This window comes from Phyllostomus hastatus, unplaced genomic scaffold, assembly GCF_019186645.2.
Source record: "Phyllostomus hastatus isolate PE091 unplaced genomic scaffold, TTU_PhHast_1.1 phas_scaffold_46, whole genome shotgun sequence".
Taxonomy (NCBI): Eukaryota; Metazoa; Chordata; class Mammalia; order Chiroptera; family Phyllostomidae; genus Phyllostomus; species Phyllostomus hastatus.
This window is the reverse complement of record NW_025334032.1, coordinates 15,128,893-15,155,889: the sequence shown is the minus strand read 5'-3', so window position 1 is coordinate 15,155,889 and position 26,997 is coordinate 15,128,893. Positions and strand designations below refer to the sequence as shown.

Sequence of the window (26,997 nt, the reverse complement as noted above, 5' to 3'; positions counted from 1 at the left end):
GAACCCAGGGACAGGGTTTTCAGGGGATAAATGTTTTCTGGGCATTTGAGATATGGGACCACTATTAGGGCAGACATTGGCATATTTTTCAATGGCTGATAAGTTTAAAATGGGACTACAGTATAATTACACTCAGGCTAAACATTTTTTTCTTAGGATAGTTGGCATTTTGTAAAAAGCTATGGAGAAAGATTTTTCAAATAACTTTTATCTAAGACCTCAGCAATAGACACCAGTATTTTTAACAACCTTGTTATTGTGGTACCCTGAATAAGTCATATACGGTGCTGGAAGTTTGAGGAAAATGAAATGAATACGAGTGTGCTAAAGTAGAAAGGACAGGGGACCAAGGGTTATGAAGAGGGGTTTGTGATCTCACTTCCACCTATCAGCCTAAAAAAAAGACTTATGGCACATGGGCTGTAATAACTAACTATGAAAGCATGAGGAGTCAGCTTCTCTGAACTTCAGTTTCTTATTTATTCAATTTAATATTGAACTGGGGTTAATGATTTGATTAGCATAGCCCATCAATAAAAGAAGCTATTTTTAAGGGATTAAAACAGGCTGTATATGGCATGGATGGAACTGGAAAGCATTATGCTGAGTGAAACAAACCAGGCGGTACAAGACAAATACCATATGATCTCACCTTTAACAGGAACCTAAACAACAAAACAAACAAACAAGAAAAATATAACCAAAGACACTGAAATAGAGAACGGGCTGACAATGACTAGAGGGGAGAGGGGAGGGAATTTCAGGGGAAAAGGGGAGGGGTTTACAGGAAAAAGTATAAAGGACACATGGACAAAAACTGGAGGGAGGGATGAGAATGGGCGGGAGGTGGGGAGCAATGGGGGGGTGGGCTGGGATGGGAGTAAAAGGCAGAAAACTGTACTTGAACAATTAAAAATAAAAAAATTTTTAAAAGATTTAACTATAGACTCAACAGACTCAATATGTACATAGTAATGGGGTATAAGTAGATACCACCTATGTAGATTTTCAAATTGCCTTTGATGTGGTTAATAGCAAAAGTTAATAAATAAACTCTTCATTGAATCAGGGTTAGAAGACTGACTACATTTGAAAACAAATCAAAGAAAATGGCTAACACTGATCTTTTAGAAATATTTCATAAAATATAATGCATGTGCACTTACAAAATTTGGACAATATTAAAAATAATAAAATAAAATTTACGCCTAATTCCTTTTCCCAAAGATAGCCTCATATTTCTTCCCTCCGTCTCTCTCTCCCTCTCTCTCTCTCTCTCTCTCTCTCTCTCTCTCTCTCTCCCCCCCTCCCCTTACCTACCTACATATCTAACCTATTTTTGTCTAAGTATTCTTTCAAAAGAATTGGGCTCTATCACACATCGTGCTTGGTGATGGCTTTCCCTTCCACATATGCCATTTGCTCCCTAATAAATCCCTGCCCTTGTCTGCTTTGTGGTTTCTGACCTTCCCTTACAGCTAGGACTGCCCCTGGGGCCCTGGCAGGAGACTGAAGGGCAGGACTAGGGTAAAAATCTTGGTAATTCCCTTCCTTCCCAATAAACACTGGCTCCACTCTCATCCTACAGCCCACTCTTGATGGCCCAGTTTTTCTGGGGCAGGCTACCATGGTTCTGGCTCCCACCAGCTGTCTTTAGTTCCCAGACGAGTAGTCTTTTCTCTTCCTCTCTCCAGCCTCACAGGAGGTGGCGTCTTCCACTAGAGACACATTTCTGGGTCACCTCACGGTACCCTCTCTGTCTCCCTGACTTTTCCTGTATAGCCTAGCCTCTGTAAACTTTCTTACTGAAAATTTGGCACAGTTTCTTTTTCAGGCTAGTTCCTCACCAACTTCCACCACTCCCAATTTCTTCTTCCACCTAGTCCTGTCTTGGTGCTGGCAGCTCAGGCACTTCCACCTGCTCAGCAGCTCCCAAAATGACAGGGATAGATGCCATGTTTATCACTGTTCAAAACTCCTAAAGAAAGATAACAAAGCTCTTGTAGGTATAAAATAAGGCAAAGAGAATGACACAGGGAATAGAAGGCCTGATGGATGAAGACAGACAAAGTGATAAGAACTATTCATTCTAGCAAGACTGAGTGTGAAAGGAGATATCATCTAAGCCTATAAATGAATTGTGTGGAGAGAGCAGAATGGACCTCAGCATATTTGAGAAGATGCACAGTCTTACAGTGTAGAGAAGGAGAGAGGGAAACAATAGACCATTGTACTCCAGTCTGGAATAATAAATATTGCAACTCTTCAATCTTTCATTCAGACCAGAATCTGGAAGCAAAAACACAAGTACTCAAGTGGCAAAGCCACAGTGTTACAGTCTTAGGAGGGCCTTTGGTGGCATCACTTAGATTCACTACTTAGACTACATATGACTTAATTTTCCTTCTCTCATCCAGTCACGTAGCTAAGAGATTATCCACAGTTTCCAGATAAAACACATTGGAATGAGATAGTTTTCTACAGCATGCATACGATACCTTATAAGACAATATGTTAGGGACAAACCAAATTGTTAATTCTACAATCACCTAATCAATGTATTCCTGGTATGGAAATCTATATTGCCATGTGGTTGACATAACAAAAGTTAGTTCCCCTAATAAAACTCCCTTCAGTGATGATTTAGGCATTTCAGGATATCTTACATTATAACATGGGTACTTACATGTGTTTTTGGTAGTATTGGTATTTGATTTATAAGTGTGTATCTATCCATATCTATCTACTTATCTATCTACCTATCTATCTACCATATTTGATTTCTCTATGTCTCCATCTCTTGGCCTATTGCTCTCACACCAATCTGAGTACACAATAGTGACGGCTTTATGTAGAATGCAAGTATAGACGTAAGTACTTTTACACAATTTCTTCCCTAGTTTTCTAAGCCAAAAAGGGAGGAGGCTCCCTGGCATCCTTCTTACACTTTGATATTGTCCCACTAGTTAGAAGACATGGCAGACAATGCAGACATGTGTGACCCCACTAAGAAACACAAAGGTTCAGGATGGGCAGGACAATGGTGGTTAGACACAGCATCTTTTTCACCCAGCCCCCAAAACCTTCACCCCTCTGATAGCTGTTAGCCTGTTCTCTATGAGTCTGTTTCTATTTTGTTTGTTAGTTTATTTTGTTCACTAGATTTCACATATGAGTGGAATTATTTGGTACTTGTCTTTCTCTGACTAGCTTATTTCACTTAGCATAATGCAATCCAGGTGAAAAAATGTGAAAGGATTAAGAAAAAAACCCTCACAGAAACAAACAGCACTATGGTGATTACCAGGGAGAAGGGGGATGGGGTGGGGGGTGGGGGAAGGTAGAAGAAGGTAAAGGGAGGATAAACGATGATGGAGACTTGACTTCGGGTGGTGAACACACAATATATAGATGATATATTATAGAATTTTACAACTGAGGTCTATATAATTTTGTTAACCAATGTCACCCTAATAAATTCAATTGAAAAAGACATACATCAGAACTAAAATGCATAGCAATGGATAAAAAAAGAAACATCCCCTGCTGCAGTGGGATGAGCTGTGGCAGCTCTTTAAAGTGGAGAGCACAGAACTTATGATTTTGATCAACTACAAAGGCCATGGTTATGTTTTTCAGTCCATGTTACATCCTGCCCAAGAGGACACACTGGGGCTGGGAATAGAGGAGTCCAGGGAAGAGAATCGGTGTGGAATGAGCATAAGAAGCCATGGCTGTGGGGGGAGTTGCCAGCCAGGAGACTCAGCATCACCTAGGTCATGGGAAGGGCATGGAAGGTTCCCAGGGGAGGAGGGTTGCAATACATGTGAAAGCACCCAAGTGAGATTTAGCCCTAAATATCAAAAGGTGTAACATGTGTGAAATCATACCATAACAATAAGAGACCCATCAGCACAAAAGAAAGAACTCAGGATGCCCTAGGCCACTGTATAGTATGGCCTCTGGGGTTGATACACGAGGGGCCTTAACATTTGGTTACATTTATAGTTCTGATTATTATATAGGACTAGAACTCCTTAATTACTGAATTGAGTCTGTGAGTGCCTATAAAAGCAAATAAAGCACTATTACCAAGGAAGTATCACTGAAGCTGCCTGAGTTTTTATCTGGGTATAAGAAAAGGACTGTCTTCACTGAATACATTTTAAAAAGTAGTGTGAGACAAAAATAAAATGGAATCTTGATCATATCCCTCAGGTTGTGCTTGTTCTTCCTGTGCTACCAGGTACATGAAGAACAGGAGTGTTAAAATGATCTGCAAAATCTGATTGTTTAAGGAAAAAGCAAAGTTGATTCTTCTAGCAAGGAAAGATAAGCTAAAAGGTAAAAATCTTTAAAGGAATGGTTAATGAACAGCTAATTAAGAAGGCAGTCATCACTGCCACTACTTTAGGCCTATTATTAACAAGGTGAATCAGAATAATCACATTAAATTTTATTTATTTATTTTTATTTTTAATAGATTTTATTTATTTATTTTTAGAGAGAGGGGAAGGGAGGGAGAAAGAGAGGGAGAGAAACATCAATGTGTGGTTGCCTCTCACACACCCTCCACTGGGGACTTGGCCTTCAAAGCAGTCATATGCCCTGACAGGGAATCGAACCAGTGACACTTGGGTCCGCAGGCCAGCACTCAATCCACTGAGGCACACCAGCCAGGGCTAATCACATTAAAATTTAAACAGTGTTATCAGAAAAGCAAGACAATAAATGAAATAGAGTCAGTTAGTATGTCTTTAAGTAAAAATGGCCATTCATTCTTTTATTGGTAATTACTATTTATGTTAAACTAACACATTTAGTGTTAGGAGACTATTAAAGTATGCTAGGAGGGTTGGGAGGGCAATGCAAACTAGGGTATTGGCATAAGAAGGAGTATTTTTGGATTCAAGAGATATATAGGAGGAAAGTAGCTTATAATTGATAATTAACTAGATTTCTGATTTTACCATGTGTTGTGAAGTAGGACATATATGGAAAATCAGTTTTATTTATTTATTTACTTTGAAGTAAGTTGAGAGGGAGAGAGTTTGGGAGGTGGCTAGGGAGTTTAGTTTAGTTAGTTTCTGGATTTGTTGCATTTCAGATGTTACCCAAGTAGAGATATTAAAAAGTAGATAGGCAGGTGTAGAACCCACAGGAAAAATAGTTACATTGGAGATTTGGGAGTTATCTCATAGACAAAACTAATCATGACAGTAAATAAACTCTTAGCTTAAGGCATAAAACACTATCATGAGAAACACCAATACTTATGAAATGGAAGTTTGCTCACATCAATTTCATAATCCCTCTCTCCACCATGTTATTTACATGGTGCAAAATATAATCCTGAAAAAAGAAGTAGTAGGGATTAACAGGTGACAAAAATGCAAAACTTGGAGATACACTCTAGAACACAACATATCACATCAGAGTGTATGTAAGGATTGAATTTTAGCAAAAGGAATAGAAGATCATTTTCAGTGAATACAAATGAGCCTGACAATTTTTCATGTCTAGTTTCACCTCCGTATCTGAGGTTTGCTGAAAAGAGTCTCCATTTCATGTGTAGAAGTAAATTGATCTCTTTATAGCATCAATATTTATAAGCAGAGCATTCTACTTTTTACTTTTCCATTGAGTGAGTCTATCTAATAGTTTTGCTTTCTTTCTTTCTGATTCACTTTAAGTTGATAAATACTAATTTTAAAAAATATTTTATTTACTTATTTTTAGAGAGAGGGGAAGGGAAGGAGAAAGAGAGGGCGAGAAATATCAATGTGTCCTTGCCTCTCCTGCATCCCCTACTGTGGATCTGGACTGCAACCCAGGCATGTGCCCTGACTGGGAATCAAATGAGCGAGCCTTTGGTTTGCAGGCTGGCACTCAATCCACTGAGCCACACCAGCCAGGGCTGATAAATGCTAATTTTAAAATAAGTTATTAGGGCTCTGGCCAGTATGGCTTAGTTGGTTGGGCATCGTCCTGCAAAATGAAAAGTCACAGGTTTGATTCCCGGTCAGGGCACATGCCAGGGCTGTGGGTTTGGTCCCCAATCAGGGCACAGGCCACCAATTGATGTTTTTCTCTCACACTGATGTTTCTATCCCTCTCTTTATCCCTCTCTTCCCTCTCTCTAAAATCAATAAAAGGAAAAAATATTTGGTCTTATAAATAAGTTATTAGGAACACATAGTATTATTGCTAAGAGTTTTTACCTAGATATCTAGAATACAAATATGAACATTGCCTTAAAACTGACACATCTGAAATTTATAAATATACCTCACTTTTCCCTTTAAAGATTAAAAATACTATCAACAATAAGATATCAATATACTAGGTAATCTAAAGTTTCTTACTTACAACTTTCTGTCAGCCAATGAAGATAATAGAAGCTATTAAATCTTTGAAGAAACAGTCAGAGTTCCTAAATGGGATCCTGCATTTTCTCTTCCTTACCAAACCCTGGGTAAGGAAACATTTATCAACTCTCCTACAAAAAATTGTGCCAAAGGTAAAATTGATAAAAGCAACACAGCACCAGGGGACTGGTTAATTTTTATTTTTCTAAAGGTCTGCCTAAGAGGTGAACAGATACAGATGTAAATTAAGCTCTTTCTGCATGAGTCAAAATATCTTTGTCAAATAACCTTTAATAATATCAGTTTGACTTAGGCCAGACAGATTTCATTGTTATGTCTGGATATTCTGCCTAAAGAAAAGGAAGAGGAATAAACGAAAGCCTCCCTATTGATTTATGATTCCCTTTTTTTATGATTTAAAGCTTCATGTTCAGAGTCCTTTTGGGCCCACTGTGTCTCCTAAAAATGTCTCTGGGTGGTGAAGTCCAAGTGACAAGCTACAGAAGGTATTTCTGACACAGGTAGCATTGGAAAATACACAGGTCAAGGTGTCCTTTGCCTACATATTATATAAATATGTCTAAAAACAAAGAGGTTGGCTTTCACCAGTGTGTCACTTAGAATCTACTGCAGTATCAATGATATAAAGATCTCTCTCTACTTCTCAGAGATCTGGGTAAAAGCATAAATCACACAATAGAGGTAAACTCTTTTCAGGGAGAAGGAAAAAAGCCAGGTATTTTACAGACTGGCCACAAATCAGTAACATCATTCTTTTCACCACATCACTTCTATTGGCAATGTGGTTCCCATAAAGACCTGTGGAAATCAGTGACATGAACAATAATAATCAGGAATTACAACTGTATTGCAGAAATGTGCTTCAGGGAGATGGAAAAGAAATCCTGATGTATGCAATCAAGATTCACTCACAGAAAGACACATCTACCAGTACATTATATAAAGAGGCTATTCTGTCATAAAATTACCTCTCCAAATATGTATATAAATTGTAGACAATGCTTTAATATTCTTAAGGCAAATAATATTAAAAGAACCTTCTATATTCTGCACTAAAGTTTCACATACTTTTATACTCAATTAAAATATTAGTCATAAAGCTAAGTGATAACATAATTTTTATAAGAATCTCTTTAATCAAGGTAAAACTGCTCATCACAAAATTAACCTGTATATTCATTGAAAAACAGAATGTCACATTACCATAAGTTAAAACTTTTAACTAAATGTTTTCTCTTTTAATATTCTAGTTTCCACAGTTAGAGAGATACCTCAATTTTTTGTTTTTATCTTCCACTGAAGTTTTCCAAGTGTAACAGGAAAAACAAGAAAATAGAACTGTGGTGGTTACATCTTCCCTATCATCTGCTGAAGTGATATTAACAACATTGTGATAAATAAAAATAAATATTCTAATACAACTTATAAAACATTGCTTTATGCAATGTGAGCATTTTATAAGATATAAAAATTAACAAATATACTTTTTTTTATCTAATCAAGGACATTTTACCACTAACTTAATTTGAGTAAGTCAATTGGGTCCCTAACATCATGATGTGACAATGTAGCCAATTGATTAGCTCCCCAAAATATTTCTGGGTCTTCAGTATCTATGACTGAGTTCAAATTTTTGCTAAATGTGGTGGTATTTCTGCATCAAAAGCTATTGTTAGGGAAACACAACATGTATTTCATGTAACATCTCAAAATAATCATGCTTGCATTTATTGCTTGCTCACCGTTTAACCTCCAGAACAAGTTTATGATGTTCACATCCATATTCTCTTTAATTACAAACTTCATGGGTATATCAACTGAAAATCAGTGTCCTACTTAAAGACATAGCAATGGAGCCACAGCATGTCCCATTGCATCCTATCTTTCCATTACACCACATGGATTCTATGACTATAGACAATAAGCACTTTAAAATTTCACCATACACCATGATGGAGAGGGAAAAATATATGGGACATGAGAAAATAAGACACGGTATTGTGACCCATCAGGCTGTAGTGGGTTGAATAGTGGACTCCCAAAATTCATGTCCATCTAGAACCACAGAACATAAGCTTATTTGTAAATAAGGTATTTTCAGACATAATTAGTTAAGACAAGATTATACTGGATAGAGTAGGCCCTAAATCCAATGACTGGTATCCTTCGAAAAGAGAAGACACACAGAGACACATATAGGGAGAAGATCATATGAAGATGGAAGGTGTTGTGTTGAATTCAAAGAAATGCTGATTGCTGGCAACTACTGGAAGCAAGGGAGAGGCTTAAAACAGATTTCTCTCAGAGCCTGAAGAAAAAAACAAATCTGATGACACTTGATTTTGAACTCTGGCTTCCAGCATAGTGAGAGAATAAGTTTCTGCTGTTTTAAGCCACCCACTTGTGAGATTTTGTCATGGCACCCCAAGAAGACTCATACATAGCTGTTTAATCTTCGGTGAATCGTTGACCTTCACCAAGGCTTACTTAACTGGTAAACTGACATAGTAACATTTACAAACATGGTAAAAATGTCTCAGAAGCACTTTGTAAATTGAAGAATGCTATGAAAGCATCAGGCATCATTATTGATCAGGGAAGGCAGAGATCAATGAAATTTGGATTAGGCTAAGAACTTGATACTTGGAAAGATAAATGAAATTTTGAAAGAAAGAGGGCATTCCAGGTAAGAAAAAATATGAGCAAAAATAGAGGAGGAATTTAGGGGTCACTTTCAAATGAATCAAATGTGACAAAGAAATTTTACAATATTGTAAATTAAAATTACTCACTTCTCTTTTAATTTGTAAACACTGGACCCATGAACACTATATTAGTTTCCTGGGCTGCTGTAACAAATGACCGTGAACTGGGTGCCTCAAAGCAACAAAATTTTATTATTCCACAGTTGTGAAGGCCAGAACTTTGAATCTGGCATCCCTGCTCTCTTAGACACTGTAGGGTCACTCCTTCCTTGTTTCTTCAAGCTTCTGGTGGCTCCAGGCATTCTTGGCCTGTGGACACATCACTCCAATCTCTGCCTCTATGGCCACATGGCCTCCTTTTCTCTCTCAAATCTCTCTTTGCCTTACTCTTTTTTTTTAAAGATTTTATTTATTTATTTATAGAGAGGAAAGGGAGGGAGAAAGAGAGAGAGAGAGAAACATCGATGTGCGGTTGCTGGGGGCCATGTTCTGCAACCCAGGCATGTGCCCTGACTGGGAATCGAACCTGCGATGCTTTGGTTCGCAGTCTGCACTCAATCCACTGAGCTATGCCAGCCAGGGCTGCCTTACTCTTATAAGGATACTTGTCATTGGATTTAGAGCTCACCCAGATAATCCAGGATGATCTCCTTGTCTCAGGATACTTTACTTAATTACATATGCAAAGACCCTTTTTCTAAATGAGATCCCATCCACATGTTTTAGGGATGAGCATACAGACATATTTTTTGGAGTGGCCACCATTCCAGTCACTACAATAGTTAAGTTTTGGGGAAAGAAGGAAGGTAAAACACAGACACATAATTTTAGGTAAGAACAGTATCCCCAATTTGATTTATAAGCCATCAAGGCCAGTCATAGAATGGGATATTTATATGAGATCCAGAACTAATCACTTCATACTAAAAAAAAAGTAAAATCACAATAAACAACTTTCAGACAAAGACCTTATGAGCAGAAAACAAAAGGGTCAGATATGTAAGTGTCATATATTTTATAACTTTTAATTTTGACCTATATTTTCATTAATTTAATTCTTATTACTTCAGTTTGCTTTGCTATCTCCCAATCTATTCCCTTTACTCACATTAAAATTTAGAAACTTCAAAATACTATTTCCCATTAGAGTTAGTTCAGAATCACCTTAATGGAAATTAAACTTTCCTAAGAGCCCATGTCTTTTACCAAATAATTATTCTTCTTTCCTTCGAGATTCTTAATTTTAAAAGCCAATAAAATTAGACATACTTCTGGATTTAATGCTTATCCATCATTTAAATCACCAGTAGAAGTTTAAGAGAAACTCCTAAAACAGATAATCCCTTATATGATTTAAAATTTGCTAAAACAAATAACAACCAAACACAACTCACAGCCTTTTAAAATTCAGATTCATGCTCATTAATGAAATGCTGTTAATATTTCATGTACAGTCTCTTCCCATTTACTTTAAAATATTTCTGTAATGGAGGTTAGAAAATACACCATGCTCCTATGAGTAATGAAAAATTCAAATGTGTTTAGGAAAGATCTTCTGCTATAATGCAAACAATGTTGCTTAAACATTTCTAAATGAATCTCTGAGCCTCTGTGCCAAACAATATCAGAAGCATGAGAGGATCCCATAGTCAGAACAGCATAGGCCACTGCATCCTGGTGCAGCTGGAGGTCAATATCAACACCAGCAATAATGATCATTATTCCGAGGAGATGTAGTGAGTTTTCACTAACAAAACCAGGTAAACCAATCAAGGAGGAACACGTGGTAATGAGAAAGACTCTCTGGCTCATTTCTCTGGCCAAAGAAGAGGCTACAAACCAAGCCAAGGGCCCCAGAGCCATGGAGCTCTCCTTTGGGTTCAACTTCATCATCAAAGAGCTATTGAGGAATGCTCATCCTACTGTCCAAAACAGACTCTGCATGCTAATTTTAAACAAGTTAGCTCTTTGCTACATCTCTTGATATCTATAATGCAGAATGTGTTGCTTTTTTTGAAAATGAAATAGCTAAAAATGTAAGTAAATGTAGGTACCTCAGATGATTAGAATGGCATATGGCTTGCCATATTGTCACAAATTACATATAATCTATATTGTAACATATGAATGAGTCTTTAGGGAGTCCTTGGGCTAAGACTCATTAGTACATCTGTGTAAAATAGAATATTTTTTAAAAGATTTTATTTATTTATTTTTAGAGAGAATGGAAGGGAAGGAGAAAAAGAGGGAGAGAAACAACAATGTGTAGTTGCCTCTGACATGTCCCCTACTGGGGATCTGGCCTACAACCCAGGCATGTGCCCTGACTGGGAATTGAACCAGTGACCCTTTGGTTTGCAGAGCAATGCTCAATCCACTGGGCTACACCAGCCAGGATGGGAAGACTTTTTATAAAACCACAAAACTGACTCCAATGATGAAAAATACTGCTTAAAATATAAAGGTGCTTTTACAGGAAAATTCATGATTCCATGGAGCTTTGGTTTTGATGGCAACTAACCAAATGTTTTCCTTTACTATGTTTTATTGCTATTAGAATTCAGTAAAACAAATATATTCGTTAAAACTATTTAGTTTTTTCCAAAAATTTGCTTAAAACAATTAAAATTAAAATTTCATTAGGTGCTTTTAGAGTAATTTGTAAAAGCAAACAAAATAACTAAATAAAATATTATTCCAAAGCTGGGTCCCATTCAATTTAACACAATTAGCCTTTATTGAATACATCTACAAGACATAACACAAATGGGTTTACAAGGCAGATCAGGCATATACTGACTTAAGATAGATACCATGAAACTTACAGAAAAATATTTTTTCAAAATCATTAGTTATACCATATGATAACTTTTCAACTAATCCTATAAATTCAATAAATATTTTATATAAATAAAATATAGATTAAAAGATCTGAATAGAGGGCTAAAAGATTGCTGTAATTATAAAAAATATATAAGGGTAAGTGGGACAAGGGTTAGTCTTAGGAAAGACTGCCAAGAACAAAGATGTGTCACCAGAGAGCAACACTAAGATCATCCTCACCCTTGTGTGCCCAATTACTAAGTACAAACTGAAAGTCGGACAGTAAGTAAAGAAAGCAATAAGAATAAAAATGATTCCTAGTGTTAGAGGAAAACTCTGCAGATACCCTGGAAAGGGAATTGAATAAGTGGGTCCTAGAGCTAATTAACCCTAAAACATCACTGGATGCAAAAATGACAAAATTGAAGTTGTCCTACTCCAGGCACATCATGAGGAGGCAGAGTTTTTTGGAAGAGACAATAATGCTGGGAAAAATATAAGGCAGAAGAAAAAGAGAAAGACCAAGTAAAAAATAGATTGATTCTATGAAAGAAGCCATAGGCATGGGTCTGCAGGAGCTGAGCATGATTATTGAGGATAGGACAGGAGGGACATCACTCATTCATAGAGTCATCAGGAGCTGAAGACTAGAGCATGTAAAACACACACACACACACCCCTCATATATAAAAGAAATAACTCTGAAGAAGTTCTTAACTGTTATGTATAAAATCTCACACTGACTTCTTCTCCACATCCATTAACTACTCAAGCCATTACAGGGTACCATTCTACTGTAACTTCTCACAAAAGTGTTCTTTGGCCTAACTGTTGCATCGGGGTGCACTTCCTGTTGACTTCTCCTTCCTTTCTCTAGGTTACTTTAATCCTTCCCTTTCCTACTATCTTCTTTTCTCTATCCCTTCCATGTTCTTTCTGAGTAAAATGATCAAGATACACATTTCCAAAAATATGGCTGCATTGCTCAAAACAACCAACCTCTTTCATTTCGAGCATCAAGTATTTTCAGCATCCTACTGGGATTTCCATTAAAACCTCAAATCCAAACATCTAAAACTGAATATCTTTCCTGTTAAACTGCCTCATTCTCCAGGATTTCTTCTCTTGGTTTGCATAGTATAACCAACCAGGAGGTGAGAAGCTTCAGTACTATTTCAAGCTATATCTCCCTTGCTCTGCACATTGGTCAATCTGTGTCCCCAGTCCTTTACTTATGAATGCCTCCTTTGAGTGACATGGCCAGTGCTCACAGGCAGTTCTTGCCTGAGTGTTTCCATAGCACCCTTTCCTTTTTTTCTCAATCCATCTTATATCATTTTTTTCTTACTTTATCTCCAACTTTGTCTGAAAACATCTGATGAATTAACACTGTCAAAAGGACAAAGTTCTGAGTGGTATAAGGGGGAAACCTCCCAAAACTGGAATTACCTTCTAGAAGGCAGGCACCTTGTAGTAAAGGCTTCTCCTACTAGGTAAGTGTTCTAGGAACCCATCTGTATCAGTGTACCAGCTAGCATTGTTGTGAGAGGCTGGTTCAGCTTCAGTGAATTTGCTTGAAGACTCTTTCAATGCATTTGCCCATTTCATGATGGGTGATTGATTTACAAGAGCACCTGCCCACACCACACTGAGTGTTCAGCAGTTTTGACCAAAGAATGACATTACCTCTGTTCCCCACCCTCCCTATTCACCCAATCTCACTCACCCTGAGAGACATTTTTGTTTCCCTACGTGAAAAAAGTCAAACGGGAATGTGTTGCCAATGTAGAAGAAGTGAAACAAAAAACAGCAGAAGCACTAAAAGACATCAAAATCATAGAATTCTAAAACTGTTTTGAGCAGTGGAAAAAACTTCTCAATAGGTATATTGCATCAAATGGAGAAAGTGACTAAAATCTAAATATGTAAGAATAAATACACAATTTTTTATAAATTAATTCCATTTTTGGGTCCCCCCTCATAATACATATTTATTCCTGACTTGGCCAAAATAGTATTTTTAGATTTTTCTCTTACCATGCTTGGTATACAACTAAATTTCTTGTTCCATTTCCCAACTACAATGTGGGTGGATATAGCAGAATGGTACACAGCCTTTATCCTAGTCACTTTCCTGTACTGCAGATATCAAAAAGCAGGAAAGTTGCCCTGACTAAGAAAGTTGCCCAGAAGCAGGATTGGCCATTATCTCGCCAATCGAAAGGTTGCTGGTTTGATCTGTGGTCAGGGGTTGCAGACCAGGACCCCCAGTTGGGGGCCTCTGAGAGGCAGCCAATTGATGTTTCTGTGGCACATCAGTGTTGCTCTCCCTTTCTTTCTCCCTCCCTTCCCTTCTCTTTAAAAACAAATGAATAAAATCTTTTTTAAAAAAAAGCAGGGAAGTTAACCTTCCCAGACTCATTTGCAGCTAGAATCTGTTCTGTGGCTTCACCAGTCCTGCACTATGGCACATGATTTAGAAGATGGAAGAGATGGAGGTGCACACAGTAAGTTTGCCATGAAGCTTTGTTTTTCTCTGGCAGTGGAGATCTCCAGGCCCAGCCACTGACCTCCTCCATGTGGAGGTCAGAGCATGAGTATTTTCCTGGTGTAGTTGGCAGCACTAAAAAAGGGTCAGTACCTGTAACAGCAGCTTCTCCATGGGGCTGGAAGCTCCCTCATCAAGGTAGAGGTCATAATTATGTTGGTAGCCTTGTCAAGTGGTGTGGTTTTAATTAAGGTCATTTCTGAAAGATCAACTGAGAATCTCCTAGTAATTATTTTATTATACTAAAGTTATATCCTGCTTGAACAGCAAGAATGGAGTCTGTACTATACAACTGAATCCTGAGAGTTACACATGTCATTCCCTTGTAAAAGTCCATGTCTTTACTGGAATGTCCCTTTAATTCTTAGTAAGTTCTAACTTATCCCTGAAGGCCTCAGTTACATTTCATCTCCTCTAGAAAATATTTCTATACATTTTTTGAATCCAAATAATTGCTTCCTTCTCTGTGGTACTATAGAACTTTGTTAATATTACTCTTATAAATAAATTATATCATAATTATTTGATAACTTATTTTTTCCTTGTTTGACCATGAGATATTTGTAGGCAAGCCATAAGTTTTACTTAGCTTTGATTCTCTGATGCTCTGGGTTCAGTGTATAGTAGAGATTCAATTAACCCTGGTTGAAATGAACTGTAATACACTTGAGTATGAGAGAGTGAGTAGAGACTTCACCCTCTAAAATATCATTTGTACAAGTGCCAAACGGGGGAAAATATCTGAGGGCTGCAAATTTAAAAGTAGAAGACATTAACTATAGATGGGAGCTGGACTGAAGATAAGTGAGACATGGTTTTAAGTATTAAAATATGGATACAATTTGACATTATGAGGAAGAAAAGAAGACTGTTTCAAGTTTGAGTGTGAGGGAGTTTAAGTGGAAGTGGTGGGGATGCAGAAAAACAGCAGGTGGATTAAAAACATAAACAGAGGTTTTGTATAGGGCAGTTGTAACAGATGAGTCATGAAAAAAGATAGGGATAAGCTTGGAGAAGTCTGATAGGACTCTTGCCTAAGGAGTGTGGATTTTTTTTTTTTTTAGATAGGTAAGAGTGATTCCTTGAAGGTTTTAAAGAGAGAAGCACATTTTACAAAGCTGGCTAGGGAATTGAGAGATCTGAGAGTCACTTTCTTAGGTTGACATTCTTTAAGAAAAATAATACTAAAAACTCTTTTAAGAGTAAACAAACTCAGATGTCCAATGTTTGTTTGGATTATAAAAATATCCCAAAGTTCACAGCAGAGCTCTTTGTATTAAATCCAGGTCTCTTACTCATATTAAGTTATAATTCTCAAAACATTATGAGAAGAATCATATTACATGCTTCATCACCCACATTCTAAAGATGCTATGTCTTTATCAGCCTAAAAGAAATAGCTTGGAAGAGGAAAATTTTGTGGATTTTCACCCAACTTTCATTTTTTCAAAATAATAAACTCTAAAATATCAAGCACTTTAAAGTTTGTCCTAAGACATTTGTTCCATTAGGTGCACATGGTAAATTACATAGCTAACCTTGAACTTACCCGCCCTGCATAGTGCATAATAGTGAATGCTGTGCCTTGATCTTTGAGGGCGACATTCCCATTTCCATCCTTCATGGGGGAGTATACTGCATTTGTATTTGAGGATTCCAGGAGGCTTTGTAGCTTTTTGGGAAGATTTGTTTCCATTGACCAAATCATTTGACTTTCTTCATCCAATAAACAGAGAAATCCAGATGGTTTCTGAAAGTTAAGAATTTTTTTCTTCTGTTACTCAGTTTGGTATTTTTGTAATTCATGAATGCTTATTTATAATTTTGTTATTTCATATAAGGCACTCAGTAAATTAATGCTTTGCTTTTACTACACATCTATTCTAGCTTACTGTTGGAGTCAAAACTCTGATGTAACATAGGCCCTCAATAGTATTTACTGATTAGAGGAATGAATAAAGATGGAAAGAGTATATTTTCACATCAGTAAAACATTGGAGTTACTAAAAAGTATAGTCTCATCTCAAAAAGAAAATAAAATTTCTAACTACAGGAAAGTTGTAATTATTCTTGACTTATAACCTATATCAAACACTTCATGCTTATAGTGGACAAGTTACTTATCAAAGACCAAAATGTACAATGATGTTAAGTCATAAAAATTATGACAAAATCCCACTTATCAGGAAGTAGAAGTGACTCTATGATATTCCAATACCTAGACGTAGAAGAAAAGAAAGTTTGAAGCTGTAACTTACAAAATTCAAATTAGAGGTCTCATAGTTTATTGATGCCAAATAAGAAAAATAAAATCACACAGTAGGCAACAATACAAAATTAATCTTACATGAAGGAAAATGCTGCGTTAAAAACTTCCCAGCCTCTGACACTGCATTCTCCCAGACGCAAACCACCATTCCGCCCAAGTGGTTTTTATCCATCAGTTGAATAACTTTTACTCAGTGCTATGCTGCTTATCTTTTCTTTCCTGAGAAAATTTGCCATTGACAAATTTTAAATTAAGGTACTTTATATTACTTATTTACATTATTCTGTCACATATTGTATCTTAATTCTCCTCATAGACTCAGGGTGCTTTTTGAAGTGTGAATACCATAAAAATAATTCCTCTCAGAAAGGGAGGAGATCTATATTGACCCCCATAGCAATTTCAGTTTGTATTTTGACTTGAGGTAATCAAACCATACTGCCACCAGCCTTTCATGATGTCATTTATTTGGACAATAGAAAGTCATTTCTATGTGTCATAAATATTTTAGTTGTTTTATGCCTTTCAGAGTCTCCTGCTTATACTAAAGAAAATCCAAAACTGTATATAGTTGTCTGAAGGCTGTGGAGTTGAAGTCATTCTAGTGCCACCTATTGAGAACAAAGGGTGAAAGTGCCAGACATGGGAAGGACCTCCACCTGGTGGAGGCACATACACCAGAAGTGCCCTTTTGGAGCTATTTGGCAGCTAGGAGGGCCAGCTCTAGAATCAGCATCCAATAGCCTTCCCAGGAAGGAAAGAGAGGAAGAACTAATGAGGTGGAAATGGCACTATGAAGGAATTAGAAATGCCTGCAAAAAAGCAATTTCACCCACCTTGGCAAATTATCTAGCACACCTGGAGAGCCATTTCTTACCAACACAGAAATGCCTTTCAACAAGGAAATTTAAAGGAGAAAGTTCATTACAAGGAATGTTATCCTAGCTGGCCTTTCTGCATGATACATCACAAGAATCTCAGTGTGGCCATGGCCAGGGACCCCATAAAGAGTTCCCACGAAGAGCCCAGAGGTAAAAAAAAAAAGTTTTAAGTATATGTAAGTATACTTACATATACAAAAGGATGGGAGAGGCATTAAAAGAAAACAGTGGATATAAAAAGTTTGTTGATGACTGGTCCTGTCTGGGATGTTTTAAAAATTAAAAATTCTTTATTTCAACTAATAGCAACTTCCTTGCTGAAAGGTAAGTAAAAGGTGATATTATAATACCAGAAGCCATTCCTTCATCTGCTGATTTGAGCAGGCAAACATACTCACAAGCACATGCAGATATGCAGTGAAGGAATAAATGGGCTATTTAAAGGTTGTGTAAAAATGTGTCCACATTTCAGGGTCAGTGACAGACCTCTACTTCGGAGGTGAGGATTTCTGTTCATTTGATAAAGCCTTAAATGGATGTTTAGGTGAATCAAAGACAAGGCCCCAGTTAGTTTTAGGGAAGCAATTGATGCAAAAAGTGCTAAGCCACTCTACTCCAAAAGCAAGATGATATTTTGCAAGGATGAGGTAGTTGGTTACCAATGGAATATATTTTTAAAGTATTATAATTTGTATTGTCTCCAAGCATGTTAAAGTTTGTATGTGTTGTATTTTTCTGAACATTTGATATAAAGCCATGAAAGAATGGTGATAATCAAACTTACTGACTTGAAAAATTCGCTGAAGCTTCTGAAGAAAGTAGAACATGGAGAAATAAGTCATAAAAAGGGATTAATGGCCTTTCAATTCCTTTAGAAGTCTCAGAGGAGACTGAATTGTTCTCCTGTAAGTGAAAGGTTATCATATGCAATTTCACCCTAACAACAAAAAGCAGCAACACTGAGAGTGTGACGAACTGTACTAGACACTCAGAAAATTTGGTAAGAATAGGGATAGGCCCCTCCCCTCAGGGAAATAAGACAAATATGTGTTCGTTGAAATATAAATGAGGCTTATGCAAAAATTACAATGTTTGTCAGTATTGGAGGATTAGGAAGTGCTGGAAAGGAAACAATAAGCTTGTTTTGTATTGTAGGGTATATGCTTGCCTGGTATACAGACCTATACATTTCACCCTAACTTGGAGTGCCTTTTCATTCCATTTTCATGGGTATCAAAGAGAAGTAGCAGCCAGAAACGTCCACTCTTATTTTCAACTCATATTGGTCAGGGCCCTACTAGTGACATGGTGATTCCAAAGATGAAACCTCAGTGTTGAAAGCCAAAGAGAGAGAAGAAACATTGTGCTGACCAGTGGATAGCAGTCAAGGACACAGCAACAAACAAGAATGAGGGTGCTGGCACCTGAAGCTTTCCACATATCTACTACTGTCAGCTTGAAGATATTTTTAAAATCTCAAATAAATAAATTATGTACTATATGTGTCATAATGAGGGAGAGCTTTCTGGAGGAAGAGGGTTTCTTATGTAATTTAAAAAATGTTAACGTTTGTAGCAAAACAAGAGTGCTTTACAATGGGAAATGAACAAAATTTATGTCTACTCTTTTATTTATGGAAATAAATTGGTAGAAAGTTAAATACTATGCTCTTCAATAACTAACTGAATGTTACCAGTTTTAAACAATGTTCACTTGTTTTAGAAGTATTATGATTATAGTATTATGATTTTAGAAGTATTATAGGAACATCTTCCTATATTAGTACATAGGGCTTTCTGTTTATATGATAGACTTTTGTTTATGTCATACAAATACTGATGCAAACATTCTTGTGTTGTTAGGTAGAAACAGATAAGTATAAATGCCTGCAGATGTTCTAAGATTATATGTATGTACATATATTTTTCTGTCTATTTTTTAATAATTAAATTTAGAAACTGAAGATAAAATATTCTGTTAAATTTATTTTATGAACATGATAGTCTTAGGTATTATTTTTTAAATATTGATTTTGGTCATTGGGCATTTGTAACTATGCCAAAAGGAGAGGTAGGCAACATAATAAATGCTAAATACTTTTATAACAGATGATTTAATATATGCTGTCCTTTCAATGGATTGGTAATCCTTCAAATGCCCCTTCAGAAAAGGTAACTTGTACTCTTCTTTGAAAGACTATAAATATATAGCAGAGTCTCACTTAGAAAGATATCTCAAAAATAAAACCCCTTGAAAGAAAATTATGTCTCCAGCATATTTAAATGCATGCATTCTGTAAAGTCACTAATTACATTATATGAATACCTGGAAAAAAAAATCCAAAACTCCAGTCTGGTTACTAGGAGAATAAGCTGTTTCCATGGTAACTCCCTCTTGTAAACATTCTGTTTGCTCCTGTAGAAAAAGCACTTCATTGATATAGTGGTGCATCTTCTCATTGGTCATGTTGACACAAAGCTATTGTGGAGAAAAAGAGAATAATTCACAAGATAATATGGCCATGTAGATCCACTCTAAGAAATATTAACTCAAGGATATTCAACACCAATTAGCCTATTGAGATAAAGCATTACAGTATTGCCTGAGAAGCCAAAGTAAGGAGTTTCACTTGATATTGGTGACTTCAAATGGTCTGATTATTCAGTTTAAAGTATGCTAAAAATAACAGCAAGTATGATAACAACATTAGCTTAAAAATATGGAGTCTAAAATATATTGGAGGATTTAAAAAATGTTGTTGAAAGAAAATAGTTGGCCTTTAGTCACTAAGTGAAGATGAAAGATGGATTGAATGTGAGACCCCAGAAGAGAAACATTTCTTGCCTCCTTATTTCTGTTGCAAGAGAACATGCTCAAGGGAACATGGGTTTCTTTTAGAAAGAATAACCAGTCTAAGCATACTATTGCAGAAACTATGTCCTTTATCTGAAAATTTTCTTACATTCCTCCAACTGTTATTTTTCTCTATTCCTATTAGGAAGCAAATATGTTATTTTTCAATCTTAAAGTTTTAATCTTTTGACCTTAAAAATTATCTTAAAATATTTTTAAACTAATATAACCCAAATCTAATCAAAATAAAAACCTTACTTCCCACTAGGCTACTCTCCTAATTTTTTGTTTTCTCTTACAACAAAAAAACCTCAAGAGTTGTCTTTTCTTATTATCTCAAGTTCTGCTCCTCCCCAATATTGAAACCACTCTAATACAATTTTTGCCCCCATGGTATCACCAAAATTGCTTCTGTGGAAGTCACTAGTGATATGTACAATTCTAAATTCAATGTTCAATTCTCAGTGTTCATTTTCCTTGACCTCCTTGAAATATGTGAAAGTCATTCCTCTACTTCTGTGGAGTGCTGCCTCACCTGTCCTCCAGGACATCACTCTCTCACTGGATACTTGCCTCCTATCTCACTGGCCACTCCTTCTCTGTCTCATTCTCTGATTCCATCCTGGTATTCCAGGGCTCAGTCTATGAGTCTGTGTCTTCTCTGTCTATACACACTTCTTTAATGAACTCATTCAGTCAAACAGACTACAATGTTTCCCGATCTGCACCTTAACCACTGTTATACTAGGTAAGATTTAAAAAGCACTTAGAAATATTTAGAATTCAGTACCTCACTGAAAATAATTAATGGTGAATAACATACATAAATCAAAATTACTGACAAAACATTTTAATAAGGAAACCAGATATTTGAAAAAAGAACAATATCTAGGATTATATTTAATGTAAAATATGCTGTACTTATAAAAAAAATGCCAAAGCTTTTATAAATCACACAAGACTGGACCACCATGGGTTCCTTTTTTCCATGTACCCAAAGTCTTCTCCAAGTCTGGTGTCTTCATAACATCAGTTATGTAGAAGCGGAAGCTCATCCTACCCATTCCTGACCATCGACTGGGAGCTCATACCTTCTCTCTAGAATACATAGAAGCATCCCTATGCTTTAGTGTCTAATCAGTGAGCCAAATCACCTTCTCAAATGACCTGCACCAGATAGGCTTTAATTCTCTATGTGGCATCTGAGCCTGCTCATAAGGGTGTGGCTTATGAATTAAGAATGAGTGAAGGATAATGTGTACATAGGAAGAAAATCCATTTTTTCTCACAGATCCAGCTATTTGGGAGGGGAGATTGGGAGCTCATAGGTCTCCAGGATCATAAAGAAGTCACTGCTGGGAATTTTCTTAGGGAAGATACTAACACATTAGAGTGTAGGACACTGGTCAGAAAACAGAAGGCATTTGTGCTGAGACACCGATGGTGTTTTGTGAGGTGCTGAACACCAGCACTGAAGTGTGCTGTGGAGTGTCTTTACTTTTTTGCCAGGACCAGGATTTTGTGAGTAGGTATTGAAAGCTCAAATGTCTTCAGAAATGGGGAGATTGGAGGAGGGAAGGACGGCAGGCACCAGGCTACCTTGACAACAGCTGGAGAGCTGAAGCTCAGAGGTTCCTGTGACTTAATCTAGTCAAGGTATTCCCATGATGACTACATCAATATTTCATGATTAATGTAACAGGTGGAGAATAATCAATAAATTAGAAATTCACTAAAAATTTAAATATTAACTATATTAAAAATAAGACATAATTGCATATCTTGACACCCAAAAAGTAACAAAAATAATTCTTAGTTACAGGTCAGAAAATGGTGTTTGCATCCCTGCTTCACAGTGAAAAGTGGTTTCTATAAATTTGATGATAAATGAATGTCTGTACATTGAATAAGCTTCCCTAATTGCATTCTATGACAAAATAAAATCTAAGTTAAAAGTAAAATATGAACATGCACATTGTTGCTGTCTTAGAAGTCACTTTATTTATTTATTTTTTAAGAAAAAGTTTTAATAAATATTTTATTTATTTGTTTTTAGAGAGAGGGGAAGGGCGGGAGAAAGAGCAGAAGAGAAACATCAGTGTGGGGTTGCCTCTTACACACCCTCTACTGGGTACCTGGCTAGCAACCCAGGTGTGTGCCCTGAATGGGAATCAAACTGGTGACCCTGTAGTTCACAGGCCGGCACTATATCTACTGAGCCACACCAGCCAGGGCAAATCATTTTAAAACCTAAAATAAAAAGATTGAGAGAATTGCCTTAAAACTTATAATCACTCTGCATCATCTTCTTCTTGCATAAATTTTCTTCTTTCTAACTGATTTGGCCAGTGGTTATAGAACTTTTCCTTTCTTCCCCATGACAAGTAGATTTTATGAGTTATACACAAACCTACAAGTTCTTTATATTTAAAGTTAAATGTTTCTTAAACTCATGTTTCCACTGACCAATTCTTTTTTTTTATTTTAATCATTGTTCAAATACAGTTTTCTCCTTTTTACTCCCAATGACCAATTCTCTGAGTATAAAAAGTATTAAGACTATAGTCACTTCAGGTGAAAACATACAATATAGAAAATTTAACTTTACATGCTCAGTTGTTACAGCAAAAACAACTGTATATAAATATAGACTAAGAAATTCTGTGCATTATAACTAGCAAAGGGAGGGATAGAATTCAGTATTTAAATATCATATGAAACATATTTACTTCTTTGTAACTGATACAGTCTAGCACATTCATTCTCTTGAGCTGTTCCATTAAAACTAAATGATATCAATAGATCAATAACTGTATTTATCTCCAGGAGTGATTCTGAAAAAAAAATCATTTTCTATAAAACTGTGTAGCATCTGTCCACAGTAGCATCCCCATTGTGAAAGGAAAACATTTAGTTGTTGCTCTCATTTTAATAAAAAAATCAAAAACAAAACATTCTGAAAATTACTGTTAGAGAAAAAAGTGGGAGGTTTAAAAATTAGTTCACTTTCCTTAAAAAATAAAACAGAAAATGAGTGACTCCATTGTGGAATAAAACCATTGGAAGAGATTCTCTTTGATTGTGTGATACACACTATTATAATTATTTTAACTTTTGATTTTAAAAAGCAAACTTAATCATTTAATATAAAAAAATAGACCCTATATGTCAGCAGTTTGATTTAGAAGTGATTACAGAAGGTTTGCCTAAATAGAATATATTTTAGGAAATAGGGTGCTTCAGAAATAAATTTTGAAGCCATGAAAAATAAGGTGATGTATGTTACTACATGAAACAATGAAAAGAAATCTAATAAAAGATTCCAAAATAAGAACATCAATGAATGATTCTCTATTACATAAGAAATATCCAAATTATATGACACTTACCTTTCTCCTCATTTTGAGATTCTCTAATAAAAAATACTTAGATAAATATAAATACCTCAAACATATTCAATAGAATTCTCTTATCATTTTGCATTCAGAATAGACTGCAGCTCTGTAGCTACAAAAATTACTTTTGATGACAATCTGAATAAATCCTCTTACTCTTTTTTTATTGAATTTATTGGGGTGGGCCTGGTTAATAAAGTTACAGAAGTTTCAAATGTACAAATGTGTAACACACCATGCATGTTGTATTGTGTGTTCATCAACTGAAGTCAAGTTTCCTTCCAGCACCATTTATGCCCCCTGTACCCTTCTCTATGTGCTGCACTATCCTTTCCCTCTGGTAACCATCATACTGTTGTCTTTATGAGGTTTTTTCCTTTGCTTAATCCCTTCACCTTTTTCACCCAGCCCGCCAACCTCCTCCCCTCAATAGCTATCAGTCTGGTCTCTATGAGTCTTTCTCTATTTTGTTTGTTAGTTTGTTTTGCTCATTAGATTCCACATATAACTGAAGTCATATGGTCCTCATCTTTCTCTGACTGGCTTATTTCACTTAGCTTAGTACTCTCCGGGTCCATCTACGCAGTCACAAAGGGTAAGATTTCCTTCTTTTTTACAGCCCAGTAGCATTCCCTTGTGTAAACGTACCACTGCCTTTTTACCCACTCATGTCCTGATGGGCATTTGGGCTGCTTCCAAATCTTGGCGATTGTAAATAATGCAGCAATGAACATAGGGATGCATATATTCTTTTGAATCAGTGTTTTGAGTTTCTTTGGATATATTCCCAGAAGTGGAATTGCTGGATCATAAGGGAGTTCCATTTTTAATATTTTGAGGTAACTACATAATGCTTTTCACAGGGGTTAATGTCCAAATTTTATAAAGAATTTATAAAACTCAACACCAAAAATTAAAAAACCAAAGAGTCCAATTAAAAAAATGGGCAAAAGATCTGAACAGATATTTCTCCAAAGAGGACATACAGGTGGCCAATAGACATATGAAAAGATGCTCATCAGTGAAATGCAAATTAAAATCACAATGAGATATCACCTTACACCTGTCAGAATGGCTATCATCAATAAATCCACAAACAAGTGTCATGTTGTCAAGGATGGGAGAAAGGGGAGTGTTCCCTCCTGAACTGTTGGTGGGAATCCACTAGCTCTGGACTGTCTTACTACTGACCATCTCTGTATGCACACCTGGATGTAGGTTTTGACTGACTTGATCATTTTTATAATAAAAGACACATTTAGTTGTTTTTATTTATGAATATTTTATTGAACTGAATTTTGGCTTTACAGAATTAAAATGCTGTTTCAGTCAAAATGGTGATACCAAGTGTGAAATGTTGACAAATCTAAATTAGAAAGAGGTAGAAGGAGTCAAAATACCAGTCTTCTTTTATTTTTTTATAAAGATTTTATTTATTTACTTTTAGAGAGGGAAGGGGGAGAGAGAGAGAGAGAGAGAGAGAGAGAAACATCAATGTGCGGTTGCTGGAGGTCATGGCTTGCAACCCAGGCATGTACCCTGACTGGGAATCAAACCTGTGACACTTTGGTTCGCAGCCCGCACTCAATCCACTGAGCTACACCAGACAGGGCCCAGTCTTCTTTTCTTCCCCAAGGAATGTCTAAAGCACTCTGCCCATACCAGCTTTTGATTTTGAATAGAACAACTCAACTTGTTACTCTCCTGGTCAAAGTGATTTTTAAAACGTATGGCTTCTCTACTGACCTTTTAATAATTTTCAAGCTGCAAGCATTGGATTGTATTTTGTGAAATAGGGTGACTCTTACAACATATCTAAACATTTTATTGTACAGAATGCTGTTTTTATTCTGAAGGAGAGAAAAGTAATTTATTAAAATCCCATAGGGAAAATTCCAGTTTGCTGTGTAAAACTGAGTAGACTGTAAAGCAGTTTTTGTTTTGTATCTTTAATTATGGTGCTGCTTTCTGAAAGGGAATGTGTATTTGTATTCCTGACAGAGGAGAGCAATGCTGGGAGGTAAAGGGAATCAATGGGAGCACATACAATTCGGAATAGAATGTTTTTCAAATTCACTTTCGAGTAATATGTACATTAATTTTCTTTTACCAAAACAGTTCGCCTTTCCCTATTCTAAACTGTTGAAAGCACTCACTGTTTGAACCAAAGTAAAAATATAAAAGAAGTACTGTAACATGAACTTTAAAACTGCCAGTAAATGTAGTTAGGGGACCAATACAAACATATCATCCTATGTCAGATACCAAGTTGAAAATTGGAAAAATGTATCCCACCATCCAAATGGTAGACAAAATCATAGCAAGAACTTGCTTAATTTTGATTTATTTTCACTGAATTGTGTTGTGTGTGCATATGTGGTTGTGTGTTAAACATCATCAGAAAAAGACACAGTAAATGATTTTTTATAGGGAAATTAGTTTCTATATCTAGAAACATAAATCTCCATCAATAATTGAGAATATCATGGGCTTCAATGCAAAAACAATAATTGTTTTCACTTTTCAACTCTATGCATCAGAATTGTGTTTGGGTTTCATTATATTTCCAGGTATTATTCAGAGTAGACTTGAATGTAGGTGAAAGGTGAGGTTTCATAGATGATAATGAACAATTATTAAATATTGTTTAATTAGCACGCACTTTGTACATAAAGTGCTGTTGCTAACTGGTTTAATAATAAAAATTACATACCCTTTGAAAACACGTTTTAGTAACAGAACATTATTGCTTATCCAGATGGCCTATCATTTGTATTAATGACAAACTTAATTTCTTGAGTAAATTTTCACCAACTGTTCTCTCTTTATTACTCAGTGAAATATATCTGAAGCAAAAATATAATGGAGCATGACATATACTTCACAGAATTAAAGTAGGAGATTAATTAAAGCTGACTCCAGTTAAAGGCAGAGCCCCAGGCGTTAGACAGTGATTTGCAATCCCACTGCACACTGGAATTAGCTGGGGGCTCTTTTACAAAGGCTGATGTCCAGGCCTGACCCCAAACCAATTAAATCAGAGTGGGGCCCAGGCACTGATATATTTTAAAAGCTTTCCAGGTGACTCTGATATGTAGACATGGTTGAATACACTGAGATAGACGATGGAAAAG

At 36.2% G+C, this 26,997-nt stretch overlaps 1 protein-coding gene across 3 annotated transcripts in view; it reads right to left on the bottom strand.

Moving 5' to 3' along the window:
• MYO16 (myosin XVI) overlaps window positions 1–26,997 on the bottom strand; it is a 627,599-nt gene that overhangs the window by 179,496 nt on the left and 421,106 nt on the right. For all 3 annotated transcript variants that reach the window (XM_045821913.1, XM_045821912.1, XM_045821911.1), the window contains exons 22-23: window positions 19,941–20,093; window positions 16,015–16,215 (exon numbers count right to left, since the gene is read on the bottom strand). In XM_045821913.1, coding sequence (XP_045677869.1) covers window positions 16,015–16,215; window positions 19,941–20,093 — 354 coding nt within the window. The remainder of the gene's footprint in view (window positions 1–16,014; window positions 16,216–19,940; window positions 20,094–26,997) is intronic.